Consider the following 16905-nt stretch of genomic DNA (forward strand, 5'->3'; position numbering starts at 1 on the left):
CTTGATGGAGGAAAGGGTCATTGAGCATGGCTGGGTGCCCTAGGTCTGTTTCATGAGACTTTCTCTACTGTCCCTAACCTCAGTAGCATGTGCCCCTGGTGCTGCCCTTGGCAGAGACACACGGTGGGGTTACAGGCTCAGGGCCACGCTTGCTAGCGCTCACCTTGCCTTCGAGCTCCCTGCCTGCCTCCCTCCTGGATTCTTGCTCTGCCCTGCAACTGCCCCCCCCTCCCCCCAGCCCCAACCCCAATCGCCTGGTCCTCTAGTCCCGGACACTGCTGCTGCTGCTGCTGTGGAAGTTTTGTCATTGTGGCCAGCTGAGAGTGCCGTCTTGGGGTTCTCCGAGTTCACCACAGAGTGCACACCGTGCCCTGCCGAGCCCCCGGCGCTTCGTGGGGAGCTGGCATGGGAGCGGCTACAGCTAATCCGTGGTTTGAGGAAACCCTCTGTAGTATGTCACTTTTTCCATCCTCTTCTCTGTGTTTAGGCCGTTTCCCTCCCAGTAAAGCCGCCCAAGTAGCAGTGGGGCAGGGAGGAAGCTTTGTTGGAAGGCCAGACCCATGCAGGCGCCTTTCCCCTCTTACAGCTGAGGTTGGGGTCACCAGACTCTGGGGAAAGGATACACAGGTGAGTGGGTGTCCTGCCAGTCCCAAGCTCCTGCCAGCTGAGACCCTGGTGAGCAAGGATATGCATTTGCTGGTTTGGATGGGTCTTTAATTTCTAAGAATGAGGTCCTGAGTTGCGGGGTAGGGATTGTGAGTCACGTGTTAGGAAGATGTGGATCTGTAGTCCAAAGACCATCAGGTAATACTGTGGAAAGGCTGGTAACTGGAGGACCTATTTAAAATTGGAGTTGTCTGGGCCTGGCTTGCAGACCTGCCCATCAGAATCCTCAGGGAAGTAGGCAGAAAAGGTATTTCACTTTCTCGTTTGTTAGATTCTATCTCAGATTTTTTTTTTTTTAAGACTTTATTTATTTATTTGACAGACAGACATCACAAGCAGGCAGAGCAGCAGGCAGAGAGAGAGAGACCAGGCAGTAGGCTCCCTGCTGAGCAGAGAGCCCGATGCGGGACTCGATCCCAGGACCCTGGGATCATGACCTGAGCTGAAGGCAGTGGCTTTAACCCACTGAGCCACCCAGGCACCCCTCTATCTCAGATTTTGAATAGTCAGTCCCGTCGCAGTTCAAGCTCAGAAGGAAACTGAGTTTTAAAATGGTTTCCCAGAAAAGTAGAACAAAACAAAATTGCTTCCCGGGAGATTCTTATTGATGTTCAGGTTTGAGAACCACTGGGTTTCCATAAGAGCTGTGTCCGTTAAAGTGGAGGTGTGGTGTTGAGAAAGGTTGGTGTTGGTCTGGAGGGGTTTAGGATGGGATCAGTTCAAAGCATCCGCGAGTGTCGTCTGTGGGGGAAGTGTCTCAGTTGGGGCAGGAGGCAGGAAGGAGACACGACAGAGAGATGGGAATCAAATGAAGTGTAGTAAAAGACGCCACTTGGTAAAATGCTAAATAGACCATTCTAGAATGTGTAGGACAGTAAGTTCATGACATAGGAGCAAACAGGGAGGGGAAGGGCTTCAGAGGGATGAGAGAATTGAATTGCTCATAGAAGTAGGCTGTGGTGATGGATCAGAATGACATAAAGGCGTTGGACCAGGAGTCTGAAAACGTGGCTGGCTCTTGTCTAACATCACACCCACCAGTGCATGATAGAGGAGGAGAAGACATTTGTGGTCCCGTGACACTGCTTTTCTGTATCCTGGACCTGGCTTAATTGCTGCTTAGCCTTATGACCCTGAGCTGGTTAGTTAACCTTTTGAACCTCAGTTTCCTCATCTGCAAGGTACAAGTGCCGCTGATCACTCCCTTGTCCACCCCCGGGGAAAGTTCAAGGTCGTGTTCCCCCTGGAGATGGTTGACCCAGGGGTGTAGCCTCTCTGGCCAGAAGCTACCCGGACCCTTTGTCTCCTTTTAGGGCATCAGCCTTTCTTTCCAGTCCTCAATCTCTAGAATGGTTTGTAAGAGCTTGCCAGAGTTATTTTGGACTAGCAGCTTTAGAAATGGTTTCCTCATTTGAGCGCACAGATGTTCTAAATGGGTCTCAGTATTCCAACAACATCTTGGAAAGGTGGGCACAAGCTCTTTGCATTTCCTGGTGAGAACTCTTCTCCCTCTGTCCTAGCAGATTCTCCCAGAGTGATCACTGCTGGTTCAGGGCCACCGTCTCCCTGGGCATGCCAATGTTCTTCTAGGGAGTGGGTGGTAAGCTGTGTTTTGTGCAGCCTTGGCTGACTTAGAATATCCAGGGGAGGAGGAGATTCTGTGATCATGGGATGGCCGTGGGGTTTCCCCGGTCACTCTGGGTAGTTTGTGCGACCTTCTGTCAATACTGTAGGGAGGTTCCCGAGGTGTGGCAAAGTGAGGGATGGATGGCTCTCTCCCTGGGTGGTTAAGAAGGCCTGAGTGGGCAGTAGCATGCACTGCCTCTGCTCTGGGAGATACACTGGCTCCTTTTTGCCCCTTCTGGGGTGCCGTTGGTGAGGCAGTGAGGAGAATGATGGGTCTGTTTGGGGGATGGCTGAGGTGTCCCAACAGCTAGCTCATAGAGTACCTTTGTGCAAATTAGAAATGGGTGCCCTTCCTCCAAGTGAACGCAACCTTGCATCAGGACACAGGGCAATATTTCAGTATTAACACCTTGGCTGGGTATCTTGAGTAGTGCACAACCTATACAATCATATGTGGCCATCCCATTGGAATGAGTGGCTCTTTGCTTCTCAGCTGATGGGCCAAGATGATTTTGGTGAACTCTAGTCTAATATTATGTTTTAGATGAGTCATTTTCTCTACTATTCACCTGCCTCCTGTGGTGGTGGCCTGGAACATTGCTGTTCATCTCATACTGTAGGAGAAACCCGAGAGGCTGAGGCCCCAGTGCTGTACCTGCTTGGTATATATGTCTGTAGCTGCTGGGATCTTGGTCTGTTTCTGGGCTCCTCCCCCCACCGGAGGATTTTACTGCCTTGCACATGCAGGCTTCTAAAGCCTTATGTAATAATTAATAAGGAAGCCTGGCTGAGACTTCAGGGAAGCGAGGCTGCTCAGAGTTTCTTCCACATCTCACTAAAAAGTACTAGGCTTGCCTTTCTCCCTGGACACCTGGGTCCTCCAGTGGTCCCAGGTAAAGTGTGTAGGCTTTCCTGTTTTAGAAAAATGCTGCAGTGATGGTAGAGTCTCTTCAGTAGCAAAGATGGGTTTTGGTGGGCTCTAGTTCTGGGTACCTTGGGGGGGTGTGTCCCTCGTCTGGAGGCACTGGGAAGGAGGCACGGGCCCTGCTCCCACATTTGCCCCAGACTGCTCATATGACATTGGACAAGTCTCACCTGCCACTTGGGCCTCAACCTGAGGACTTAAGACCTTGGAAGACCTTGAATGTGGTGACCTTTGGGGACTGACCCAGTATTGCCATTCACAACCTTCAGCTTTGTTTCTGTCACATCTTATAGGCCCTTTTCCTCACCTGTAGTTTTGGGGAGAGGACTTTAAGGGCCGTATTTTGTTCTGGAGTGTCTAGTGCGTGGGCATAGATGTGTTTAGACTCGATCAACTGGTGATGTGGGTATTAGGGTTTTATTCCTTGGGTGCAAGGGGGAATGGAGAAGTTCGAGTAAATTCTAGAAAGGTTTGGGAGAGAATTCTTATGAGGGGGAAGAAGTTTGTGTGTGTGTGTGTTTTAGATTTTATTTATTCATTTGAGAGAGTAGAGTGAGCATGAGGGAGCTTGAGTGCAGAAGCTGGGGAGAGGGGCAGAGGGAGAAACAAACTCCTCACTGAGCAGGGAGCCCTACTCGGGACTTGATCCCAGGACCCTGGGACCATGACCCGAGCCAAAGGCAGACGCTTAACCTACTGAGCCACCCAAGTGTCCTCCAAAAAGAAGATTTTATCTGAGTCAAAGAAGGCAGATGGGGCGCCTGGGTGGCTCAATCACTAAGCATCTGCCTTTGGCTCAGGTCCTATCCCAGGGTCCTGAGATAGAGCCCTGAGTAGGGCTCCTGGCTCCGTGGGGAGTTTGCTTCTCCCTCTGCCGCTCCCCCTGCTTGTGGTGCTGCTCGCTCTCCCTCTGACAAATGAATAAATAAAATCTTAAAAAAAAAAAAAAAAGAAGAAGACAGAAACTTACCTGGTTATTCCTCAAGTACTCAAGGAATTAGTGCTTTGGCAAGGATCACCTCTTCCTTTGCACAGAAGCAAGAACAACAGAAGAGAGTCTTCAAGTGGGGAGAAGGGGCTGGGGGTGCTTTGGGAAGGCCTCCTCTGTAACCCCAACAAGTGTACCCCCAGTGGCAGTTGACAGAACGCTTTCACTCACACTGACATTTGATCCTGTAGTGTGGCTCAGAGGCAGGCAGGAGGAAGATGGGTGGTTTCCGGGTGGGGGGAAGGTGAAGGGAGGGGAGGCATTTGGCAAGTAGAGCACCTGAGGTATGGAGTAACATCCTGTCAGGACTGCAGGGCTGGTAGGTGGGAGAGCTGATTCTGTGTTCTTGTCTGTCTAGGGGCTGTGAAGTGCCACACACACGGGGCCCGGAGTGCGGTGTATGCTGGGGAGTGGGCTTGGCAGACGCGACCACTGTGTGGGTTTAGGGGCAGTCCTGTTAGAGGGTGGAGGAGCCTTCGCTCTTTCTACCTAAGGAGCGAGCAGTTCAGTAACTTCGCATGGAGAGACCTTTTGCCCCATTGTGTTCAAGATTGCCAGATTTTCTCCCTCTTTTTTAAGAATTTGTCGTTACAAAACAGCACGGTTAAGGTTTTAGGTAGCCCGTTCAGAGGTCTGTGTCCATCCTAGAGTTTTTAAGTCACGGTCAAACTGTGTAATCTAGAAGTCCAGAACACGATTTGAGCCAAGGCCTCGGTTTCTCCCTCCTGGTGCTTCTGGAAGGTCGAGGGTAGTTGCAGGCTCTGGCTTGCAGGGGTGCTGCCTCATACCAGACCCGTGTGCCTGCAGGGAGGTGTACACCCAGCGATGCTGTGCTGGAGACCACGTAGGTGGTAAAGAGAGTTGTCGCTGCCGTGGTTAACAGAGGTGCTGCCACTAACCACTGTTGTGGTGATGGGTGTGCCCACACTTGGTAGGGACATGGTAGACCTAGGTTTCCCTTCTGTTTCTGATTTTGGAGGCAAGTCTTTTAATTCCCAAGAGGTTTCAGAATTGCTCGGACAGTGACCTCTGATGTTCTGGGACACGTCCGTGTTTGGGTGCCGGCTAGATCTCCCTTTGGCGGAAGCTGCTAACCCTCTTGGCTGTCCTGCCGAATTTTGTTCTTCTGCTTTCAAAGCTCTCAGGTTCCAGCTTGGGAACCTGAGTTCCATTGCTGAAGGATACAAAGTGATACTTTGGTGTTCTGATTCTCTTATAGCTCATCTGTTTAAAAGGGGGAAAAAAAAAAGAGAGAGAGAGAGAGAGAGAGAAAAGGATTCTTCAGGTCAGCAGGTCCTTACAGAGATGTGCAAGGATCGAGTTTGAGATCCCAAGTTCATTTCCAGCTACCCGAAAAACAAAACAAATCACAAACAAAGAAAATGGTTGTCTTGCAGCCCTGGGAAAGGGGGGTGGGTGGGCGGGCGGAGAAGATTTGTTGTTGGTCTTATAGCTCCAGCTACAAAGACCAAACCATTCTATCTATTTGGTTAATTTAGCAGATTACCCAGTTGTTAAACTGACCAATTTAAAAAATGCCCAGCTTGCTAGCAGCTTTGTGCTTGTGGTCGGCCTGTGATCTGGCCTGTGATCCGGGCTCCTCCTCCACCGCAGGGGTCCGGGCCTCCTGCAGGAGGAGGGGTGGCTGAGCCCGGGAACAGCCCCAGGGGGCCTGGAGGAGGATCTCTGTCTTCTCTTTACCACCACCTCCCACCACTCCCCCCCACTTCTGAAGACTCCTTGAAACAAAGAGCTTTTATTTAATAAACATCTCACCCTGCTTGGAAGTAGTGTCCTGAGTTTGTTGGTGGGGTGCAGGGAAAGGGGGTGGCGAGTGGGCCACTTCGTTTCTGGGTAAGGGGCTGGGGTGCTTCTCTGGCCTTGTGTGTCTTTTTCAACTCTTAACTTTTCTTTTGTTTCCAGGGCCTCTTGAACCTGGTCTGAGAGGTCCTGCTGAGCTGGCCTGTTCTGTCTCTCCTTGAGCCTCCCAGTAAGACAGTGAGACTCACTTTCCCAGGCCCCCCAAAGGCTGCTGCGGGCAGATCCAAAAAGGAGTCCAGCAAGCGTGGGCCAGCCGGGCCTGAGCCTGGGTGGCACCTCTCTGTCCCCTTCCCACCCAGCCCAGATCAAAGGAACCTTCTCGGGGAGCAGGGAAATACTTCTCCCAACATCCCCACCAGTGAGTAAACAGCCAGGGCCCCTTGCAGCTTTTGAAGCGTGGTGCTTCAGGCCCGGAGGAATGCAGAACATTTCATTTTAGGAGTGGACTTAGGTTTCCACTGCTTTCGGTATTTGCAAATTTGAAACAAATGCCCTCATTTAGCAGCAGGCAGGCTGGGCAGTAAACGGGGGCTGTTTAAGGGCGTTTATGGCCGTCACAGGTATTTGCGGGTAGAGGGACCCCAGCAGGTTTGGGAAAGGACAGAGGGTTTATGGTTAGGTGGGTTGTACAAAGACCCCAGCCAGGTCTCTGGTAGAGGGTTGTTGTTAGGTGGGCTTTGTCATAAAAAGCTTTGCCGCCTCCTGCCCCCCCCCCCTCCAGGAAGTATCTCCTTCTGGCAGACAAAGAGGTTTGAGATGGTGTTTATCCCCCTGGGGCTGATGCTAAGGGCCTTGTCCCTCTCGTTTGGCTGCCAAAGTATCAGATTTCCAGTGAACCCTGCCTTTCCCACCCCCGCAGCTTGAAAGGCTCATTAAATGTGCTTTATATATAACAAGTTGGCTGCGAGGTCCCCCTTCACTTCCAGCCAGTTTTGTGAGGAAGGAGCTAGGAAAACCTGTTTTCCTTTTGTTGTTGTTTCTGGAAGTAGATCTGTAAGGAGCAATTGCAGAAAGACCCTGATTTTAGCAATCAGCCAAGCAAGGGTTATTTGCCTTTGATGGGGCAGCTTAGCTGGGGTTGATCTGCCCTAGGCCTGGGGGTGCCACCTGCCTGGGCCAGGGAAATTCAGAAATCTGTTTAGGATGGGGTGCCTGGGTGGCTCAGTCCTTGAGCATCAGCCTTTGGCTCAGGTCATGATCCCTGGGTTCTGGGAATGAGCCCCGCTCAGCCAGCAGCCTGCTTCTCCCTCTCCCACTCCCCCTGCCTCCTCCTGCTCTTGCTGTGTCTCTGTCAAATAAAAGAAAAAAAAAAAGAAAAAAAGAAAGAAAGAACTCTGTTTAGGAATGGAGTTCTGGCTTCACAACTTGTTCACCGAGAGACCCTAGACAGTTCACCTCACTGAGCCTCAGTTTCCCTTTTGTAAGGTGAGGGTCGTAATACCAACCCCATTAGGGTGCTTGTAAGGATTCTGTGAGACAGTACTGTCTGTCTTTCATCATCTCTAAGGTGCTCTTTTTTTTTTTTTTTTTTTTCTTTTTTCCAGTTTCACACCTTTAAAGCCTGGTGGTAACATAATCAATTATGTCGTATTGTGTCTTAGTTTAACCGGGACCATCTCCTTTTAGTGGAACACAGATAACAGTGCATCTTAAAATTGGTGACACCTTTGAAATTCAGTGTATGAGAAGGACTTAGACTGTCCTAGAGTGAATCATAAAAGATAGTTATCATACAAGGGTGATTTATTTACAGGTCTGCTTTTGTTTGCCATCCACCAGTAACTTTCAGTAGAAACTGTTTCCTTTTTAGTGTGGCACATGAATAACAAATGATGCTTAAGGCACCAGGCATCATGCTAGGGTTGAGTATGTGAGAGGGTGGGGGGAGGCACTGTAAGTCTTCAGAAGGCAAGAGATGTCTAGAAAAGGAGGCGGATGTCCCTAGGAGGGCAGACAGACAATTATGGAAAGAAAATCCTTTTCTAATGGTAGAGTCTCCACTTTGACAAGCTGCGCTATTCCTGGGGGAGGCTAGAGACTCATTCCAGGAATGGGTTGTCTGGGAGGCACATCAAGACAGAACCAGAAGAGAGTAATTAACAAGGCAGGGTGCAGAGAAGCACCAAAGAAGGGGGTCCCAGAAAATGCCAGGCACTCGGAGGATGGAACCGTGAGTGGGGGCAGGCAGGAGACAGACAGGAGCTGGTAGCATTTCCTTTTCCTCCCAGGCTGTGCAGTGGTGTGGGTTGGAGCCAAGTTTTGTGGAGACAACTGGTGCCATTCTTTCTGCTTTGTGCTATCTAGGCGTTTGCTTGAGAGCACCTTCCTCGCCCACCCCCAGGACTAGAGTGGCCCAAAGGCTGGGGAGTTCATCATTTGCTTGAGTTCTGGTTTATCTGATGGTAGGATGGATTAACTGCAGAGTTGGGGTTTAGATGGTAGACAGGAAGAGATCTCTTTTATATGCATTAGTGAAAGTGAAGAGCAAAACTTTTTGATTTCCTTTTTTAAAAATGGATTGCTGTGTAAGCCTTCCAGATGTTTACTTCTGCCTCATAGGGGTTTCAAAATACATTCTTTCTGTGTTGTTGTCTAGAATTTTAACCCTCGATAGGTGTGCCCAGCTAGGAAAGGGTCTGATTAATGGATCACTTTTGGAAGGCAAGAACTTAGAAGGCCCAGCCAGGGTCTAGGAGACGCAGCTCCTGTATGAAGTGAATGCCTTTTTTTTTGCTTCCGTTGGCTTCCTTTGGCTTCCTTGGCAGTGTCTTGAAGAAGAATAAGGTATTGTGGCAGATGTGTCTTGAACAATCAGGAAGAATGGTTTTGAGGTTAAGGAAATTCCAGTGCTCTTCTCCTAAAAGCCTTTGATGTAGTGGTATTTAAATCCTCAAAAAGGGCATTTTTTGAGAATATAGAAATTATTTGGGAGGCCCGCTAAAGCCCAGTGTGAAGTGTTCTTCCGGGGAAGCCAGTCTCCCCGTCGGCTTCTCTGTCCTGTGAGGATTGAAAAGAGGGAGTGGTGCTTTTCAAACCAGGTCAGCAAAGACTTTGAAGCCCTTTTTATATCTCGGGCACCCAGAGAGATACCTGTGGGCCCTCAGTGCTCCTGATTTTGGTCATTTTGGGTCTAACATCCCCTATTCCTTATTTACATCCACGACCAGAACAACCTAGAGAGGACTTGGATGGACTCTGGGGGTCTCTTGCCAGTTGCTGGCCTCTGTGGTGATGGCTGTGGCGTTAACAGCTGCTTGTTCTGGTCCAGGCTGCTGCCCCAGCCCCAGGGAGAGGTGTTGATGGGGTATATGATCAGGCCGATGGGAACGGCAAATCCCCCTGAGCCCATGTTGGAAGTGAATTAGCGGAAGGTTGCTCTTAGACTCCTGACAAATTGCTTTCAGTTCCTGAGGCCAAAAAGAGAACTCTGAAAACAGGGTGTAAATTGGGTTATTTACACTCCCTGTTTTTGTTGCTGCCATGAAGTTGGTGAAGGAGGGCATGGGCCCAAGTGAGCTTTTCAGGATCTTGGTTGCTCTGTTCCTCAGGTACCTGGCATCAGGTGAGGAGGCGGTGGGGGTGGGCGTGTCAGAGTGTAATGGCCTTGAATGCAGGATGTATGGTGACTGGACAGGCCTTTGAGGTGCCCGGGACCAACCCCTTTGATTAGATCAAAGAGATACCTTTTGTTTTTCCACTCACACTTTCCTCTGCCCTGCAGCCAGAGTTGTAAAGAGGTGGAGTTGTGAGGGTCTGCATATGGTGGCCGGGGTGGTGAGTGGAGGGGGTTGGTGAGGGAGGGGTCTTCTCTCCTGCTGAGCACTTCCTGCCTTCGGCGCCTGCTGCCCTTGGTGTGTGGGGGTCTGCCTGGGCTAGCCTGGGCACCTCAGGTTCTGCTGGGCCGCTGCCCGGTAGGGCCCTGCCTGAGCTGGGCTGTAAGCCGGTGAAACCAGCCACACAAAGACGGATTTCACTCCAGGCTAAGTGTTTTGTTGCTGAATCATTTGCATTCATTAAAAGTAGTGAAGGGCCAGTGATATTTAAGGCAACAGGATCGGTTTGCTGGAGGCCGCTGCCTTAGAACCTCATTAAGAATTCTTGGGGCGGGGGAGAGGATAGATGCAGCTCATTCAAAGCTTACTTAACTTCTGACTGTTTTGGGCATAGGCCAGCTACTAAAATATGAAAAATGTTTGCCCAGCAGCCCCCAGTGCTTGGCCAGACTGCCCTGGCCAAAGAAAACACACACTTACAATTCATTATTTAGCCTCCTCCTGTGAGCAAGCTCGTGTCTCTTCCTCCCCTGGGACCTTGCTGAGTTGGGGGCACGGGGCAGGGGAGTGGGGGGGCCCCACAGAGGAGGCGCAGGAAGACTCCTGCCTATTTTAAGAGGAAGCTTGGTGCAGGGGTGCTTGGGTGGCTCAGTGGGTTAAGCCTCTGCCTTCAGCTCAGGTCATGATCTTGGGGTCCTGGGATCAAGCCCCACATCGGGCTCTCTGCTTGGCGGGGAGCCTACTTCCTCCTCTCTCTCTGATTGCCTCTCTGCCTACTTGTGATCTCTCTGTCAAATAAATAAATAAAATCTTCGGGGGGGGGGAGGCAGATCCCCCCCCCCCAGGTTATTTGACTCATTCCCTACTGATGGATTTTAGGGTGTTTCTGAGGATTTGCTATTTAAAACAGTGCCATCAGAAATGTCCTTGTACCTACCTTTGCCCTTGTGCTTGCCTGTCTGTAGGATAAATTCCCAGAGATGGAGCTGCTCTGTTAAAAGGAATAAACATAATCAAATTTGTGTCCAACGTTCTACACTTACGTAATTTTTCTGAAGTGGGAGTTTTTAGCGTTTGTCAAATTTCTTTTCTTTTTAAAAAAGATTTATTTATTTTTAAAGATTTTATTCATTATTCATTTGAGAGAGAGAGAGAGAGAGTGTGTGTGTGGAAGAGGGTAGAAGGGAGAGGCAGAGGGAGAAGCAGACTCCCCACTGAGCAGGGAACCCAGTGGGGGCCATCCCAGGATCTGAAGATCATGACCCAAGCTGAAGGGAGATTCTTAACCATCTGAGCCACCCAGGTGCCCCTTTAAAGATTTTATTTATTCGAGAGAGCGCGCACACAGGAGCAAGGGGAGGGGCAGAGGGAGAAGCCGACTTCCCACTGACCAGGCAGCCCTATGCGGCACTGATCCCAGGACCTTGAGATCATAACCTGTGTTGAAGGCAGCCACTTAACCGAGGGAGCCACCAGGTGCCCCTTTCATCAAATTTCTGAAACAGCGCTTTTCAGTAGGCCTGTGGAAAATCATACAGATTAACGTGTGAAAACAGGTGAGCATGTTTCACATGTGGAGCATTGCTAGGGGGACCAGAGAATTTATCGTCCAGATGGGGACATTATTAATAATTATGCCAAGATAGCCAGCACCTGTCAGGGATGTTCCGGGAAACTTGGGAGTGTCATAGCCCAGTGCCCACCAAGGTTCTCATTCCCTCATTTTTGAGGCCATGTGTGTTCTCTGTTCTATATCATGTAGCTTTAAATGACCTGCTCCTCTTCATTTTCCATTCTGTCAGATGTATTCTTGTTGTCGCCCCCAACTTGATGGACATAGCAGGGTGGCTTGAGTTCCTGTCATCTGTCTTCTCACAGGCTGGGTAACCCTGTCCTCAGTGTTCCATGGTTGCTCCGGAAGCTGGGTTCCACAGACCAGAATTCTAGCTCTGGAAGCAGTTTAACTTTTCTGAACTCTGTTCTTTATCTGTAGGATGAACATAATAATGGCCAGCTCAGAGGCTCTGGTGAGGGTCTTTGCAGGAAGGTGTGTGTGTGGAGTGAGGGGTGGGGGCTGTTGTGGTCTTGCCCTTGTTTTGTGGCAGGTGAGCTCCGGGGACACTTAAAACTCCTCATGGACATATGCTTGGAGTCTGTAGGCTCTGCTGGCTGTCTGGATTTGGTTTTTTCTGCTTCTTCATTTATTGCTGTCCCTTAATCGCTCTCCTAGCTTCTCCCTTCCCTTCCATCCCATTGCTTGTGGCTTAGTTCAGTTCTTATCATTTCTTCCTTGGAATACTGCTGGAAAAAAGAAGTGATTTTTTTTTTTTTAAAGGCAGCATCTCCCCCCATCCCCCCACCCCTAAATCAAGAAGATATGTATTTTATGAAACCTGAGATGGAAAGAAAAAAATCAGATGAGAAGCAATAGACCGAGATCAAAAGGAAGCTGACCAAGAAGGGGGAGGAGATAAATATGGGACTGGCTGAGGTAACAAATAGGTATAAGGAAACAAATGCAATAGCAGAATTAAGTTTCCAGCATAATCTTTAAAGGGCCTAATGGATTCTACGATTAACCTAATCAATACCATGTAGTAGTAGAGCTCTCTGAATCCAGAGGAAAATGTACAGTGAGATGAAAATGGTGAAAAAAATGTGATAATTAGAGAAATAGATTCAAGAGTTTAAAAAGCAATGAACAGGGGCACCTGGGTGACTTAGTCGGTTACGTGTCAGACTCTTGGTTTCAGCTTAGGTCGTGAACCCTGGGATCATGAGATTCAGCCCCACTATGGGCTCTGCCCTCAGGGGGTTAGTCTGCTGGGGAGTCTTTCCTCCTCCCCCACCCCCCCCATTCTTTCTGTCTCTCTCAAATATTTCTTTTTTTAAAACATTTTATTTATTTATTTAACAGACAGAGATCGCAAGTAGGCAGAGAGGCAGGCAGATAGAGAAGAGGAAGCAGGTTCCCCTCTGAGCAGAGAGCCCGACGCGGGGCTCGATCCTAGGATCCTGAGAGCAGAGCAGAGGCTTTAACCCATTTAGCCACCCAGGTGCCCCTCAAATAAATATATATATATATATATATATATATATATATTTAAAGAAAGTAATGAACAAAGGGTATACTAGTCAAATTAAAAACAAGAAGTGTATCTTGTAGATGCTCGGAGGCAGTGAAGGCAAACAAAACACAATACGTACAACAAAGGGAGAAGCATTGCAGTATTAGAATGTAAAATAGATAAAACAGAAAGAAATGTGTCAGCTGTGATGGTAAATATCAGTGGAATAAGTTTCCCACTGAATCAAGACAAAATGAAGATTGAATTAAAAAGTTTCGATGGGGCGCCTGGGTGACTCATTGGGTTAATACTCTGCCTTCAGCTCAGGTCATGATCTCAGGGTCCTGGGATTGAGCCCCACATCGGGCGGGCTCTCTACTTGGTGGTGAGCCTGCTTCCCCCTCTCTCTGCCTGCCTCTCTGCCTACTTGTGATCTCTCTCTCTGTCAAATAAATAAATAAAATCTTTAAAAAAGAAAAAAGTTTCGGGACGCTCATTCATTAGGCATCTGCCTTTGGCTCAGGTCGTGATCCCAGGGTTCTGGGATAGAACCCCAAATCAGGCTCCTTGCTCAGTGGGGAGCCTGCTTCTCCCTCTCCCTCTCCTCCACTCCTCATGCTTGTATTCCCTCTCTTGCTCTGTCTCCTCTCTCTGTCAAACAAATAAAATCTTAAAAAAATAAGTTTCATGCTCTTTACCTGGGACAAACCCAAGATAGCGACAAAGTTTGTTTTATTGTTCTTTTTCTACCTTTAGTCAAATAGCTTAATTTATTTCATTATCTAGGAAATCATTTCAGATTATTAATTTTCTTCCAAATATGGCTTTGAAATTAATTTGTAATGAAAACATCTAGAATTGGTAACTTGAGAAAGAGAGTAATAAAAGAAATGAAACTTTGGCAAGTCCAATCAAGAAAAAGAAGAGGTCAATATTGGGCAAAACAGGAAAGGAAAAAGAGGCTTTATTTGTTTAAATTTTTTTTTAAAGATTTTTTTATTCATTTGATAGAGATCACAAGTAGGCAGAGAGGCAGGCAGAGAGAGAGAGGGGAAAGCAGGCTCCCTGCTGAGCAGAGAGCCCAATGCGGGGTTCGATCCCAGGACCCCAGGATCATGACCTGAGCTGAAGGCAGAGGTTTAACCCACTGAGCCACCCAGGAGCGAACCCCTATTTGTTTAAATTTTATTTACTTATTTGTCAGAGCCTAAGGAGGGGGAGCAGCAAGCAGAGGGAGAGGGAGAAGCAGGTTCCCCCGCAGAGCAGGACCCTGATTTGGGGCTCAGTCCCAGGAACCTGGGATCACGACCTGAGCCAAAGGCAGTCCACTTAACTGACTGAGCCACCCAGGCATCTGAGAAAAAGAGGCTTTAATCTCATTCTTGGCTTTACCACAATTTTTTTTTTTTTTTCTTTTAGCAAATACGGGGCAGCTGGGAGATACTGGGGACATGTAGCAGGGAGTGAGACAGAGCTCACTGTTCAATGAGGAGGGCATTCAGAAATATCTACGAATAATCAGAGCTTTATTGCAATAGAAAGATTTAAAAAGGGGCACCTGGGTGGCTCAGTGGGTTAAGCCTCTGCCTTCTGCTCGGGTCATGGTCCCAGGGTCCTGGGATCGAGCCCCACATCAGGCTTTCTGCTCTGCAGGGAGCCTGCTTCCTCCTCTCTCTCTGCCTGCCTCTCTGCCTACTTGTGATCTCTGTCAGATAAATAAAGAAAAAAATCTTAAAAAAAAAAAAAAAAGAAAGATTTAAAAAGTTTATCGCAGTTTACCGTGTTCAGTGCCATGCTAAGCAGTCTATGCAAGGAAAACATAAATTACCAAAGTTTATTCAGGAACCATTAGAAGGACTAAGTGAGTGACCAGTGTCTTTTGGAAACAATTGGAAGAAAGTAAAAACAACTAAATAAAACCCAGAGCTGTGGGGCGCCTGGGTGGCTCAGTGGGTTGAAACCTCTGCTTTTGGCTCTGGTCATGATCCCAGAGTCCTGGGATCGAGCCCCGCATTGGGCTCTCCGCTCAGCAGGGAGCCTGCTTCCTCCTCTCTCTCTGCCTGCCTCTCTGCCTACTTGTGATCTCTGTCAAATAAATAAAATCTTAAAAAAAACAAAAACAAAAACCCAGAGCTGTTACATCTGAAGGCATTGACAGGAAATTTCAAAATGCTGAGGAAATAGAGCTTTCTGATGCAAAAAGACTGTCTCTGAGCCCAAGAACAGATGGATGTCCACCTCAACGCTTGTCACAACGTTGTTACAGCCTTGTTTCCGAATGCTGACTGACAGTGCAGAAGAGAGAAGCACACTGCTTGGAGAGAGAGTGGTGTCAAAGTCTAATACAAAATACTGTCAAGTTCTATCTAATAATATGTTAAAGGGTAATAAACCATAAGCAACTAAAGTATTTATTCCAAAGATGCACAGGTAGTTTAATCAAATAAAATTCATTAGTATAGGAAGACATAGTCACTGTATCAAATGAACATCCATTCTTGATTTTTTTTTTTTTTTTTTAAGAAAAAATTTTAAACCAGGGCAGCTGGGTGGCTCAGTGGGTTGAGCTGCTACCTTCGGCTTGTGTCGTGATCCCAGGGTCCTGGGATCGAGTCCTGCATCTGGTTCTCTGCTCTTCTGGGAGCCTGCTTGTGCTCTCTGTCTGGCAAATAAATAAAATCTTACAAAAAAAAAATTTAAACCTGGGTGGCTCAGTCAGTTGGGCATCCAGTTCTTGATTTTGGCTCAGGTTATGATCTCAGAGTGGTGGATTGAGGCCCATGTGGGTTTTCTCGCTCAGTGGGGAGTCTGCTTGAGATCCACTCTCTCCCTCCTTTTCTCTTTCTCCCCCTGCACTCTTGCTCACTCTCTCTCAAGGAAATAAGTAAATCTAAAAAAAAAAAAAAAAAAATCTAGAATGCTATTCTCATTAAAATAAAGAAGTTATTATTACACTAAACGTAATATCACTACTATTTTAACATTCTCCTGGAAATTCTAGTTGAAATAATATTGTAAGGAAAATGAAAGTAAAAATAAAGTTAGTGTTTTTTGTAGATGGCATCCTTTTTTTTTTTTTTTTAAAAGAAGGCTCTGTGCCCAAAATGGGGCTCAGACATATAACCCAGAGACCCAAGAGTCACATGCTGTACCCACTGAGGCAGTCAGGCTTCCTGATTTTTACATGTGAAACTCAACTAGCAACTGAAAACCACTAGAGTAAGTGAGATAGTTGACTCCTTTGGCCAAATACAAAACTACACAAAACCCTGGTTTGCTATTATCAGTAAATAACCTTTCAGAAAATACAAAGAAAACATTTATCACATTCACAAAATCAAAGATCAAAATACTCAGGCATCAAACAGTTATGGAAACTGTATGTTGCAGGAGTCAGTAAATATCATCCTTCTCTCTGAATTTGGAACCAGTGGAGGGCAGGGGGGAGGAAGGAAAGACAGATACAGGAATTGGACCGATGGACATCAGTGTATCATCTTTATTATTGATGAAGACTAGGTAGAAGAATAAGGTTTAAATCTAAAGAGGATAAGCTTGTCTGATTCATCCCTGAATATGGTTGTGTGTGTGTGTGTGTGTGTGTGTGTGTGTGTGTGTGTATAGGCTACCTATGCAAGGGGGTGGATCCTATAAGTGGGTTGGGGAGGAAGGGTCAGAGCCCAATCCGACATCATCCCTCCCTGGGGTTCATAGGAATGGGGATCTATTGGCACCCTCTTTGCTGTGATGGAGAGGAGTTATTCCTTCTTCAGACTTCTCCCTTTGCTCTCAGAACTCACTGGGCTTAAAGGCCCTGTCCCTAGATGCCTTGGGGGGGGGGGTGCTGGGCACCTGGCAGTGTGGCTCTTCCAGGGAGGGGGCAAAGCTATCCCTTAGCTATTCTTGCTTCCACTATCCGCCCTGCTCCTTGGCGGAACCTTCTAGGACCCCTGGAGAGCAGGGGTAGATTTCTCTCCAGAAGGCTCTCAAGTGGATGAAACAGGATGGTATTAAATGGATCAAAGGAACTCTATACCC

The 16905-nt window shown here is 47.9% G+C and overlaps 1 protein-coding gene across 2 annotated transcripts in view; it reads left to right on the forward strand.

The window, feature by feature from the left end:
* Positions 1-16905, forward strand: part of PTK7 (protein tyrosine kinase 7 (inactive)) — a 64927-nt gene that overhangs the window by 5137 nt on the left and 42885 nt on the right. Inside the window, exon 1 of one of the 2 annotated variants that reach the window (XM_082731229.1) lies at positions 9413-9588. The exons of the other annotated variant lie outside the window; for it this stretch is intronic. Within the exon in view, the coding sequence (XP_082587355.1) occupies positions 9507-9588 (82 nt within the window). The 5' untranslated portion in view covers positions 9413-9506. Of the gene's footprint in view, positions 1-9412; positions 9589-16905 lie in introns of those variants that run through there. 2 annotated transcript variants of the gene reach the window in all.

Source organism: Mustela nivalis (genome assembly GCF_964662115.1).
Source record: "Mustela nivalis genome assembly, chromosome: 5".
NCBI classification, from domain to species: Eukaryota; Metazoa; Chordata; class Mammalia; order Carnivora; family Mustelidae; genus Mustela; species Mustela nivalis.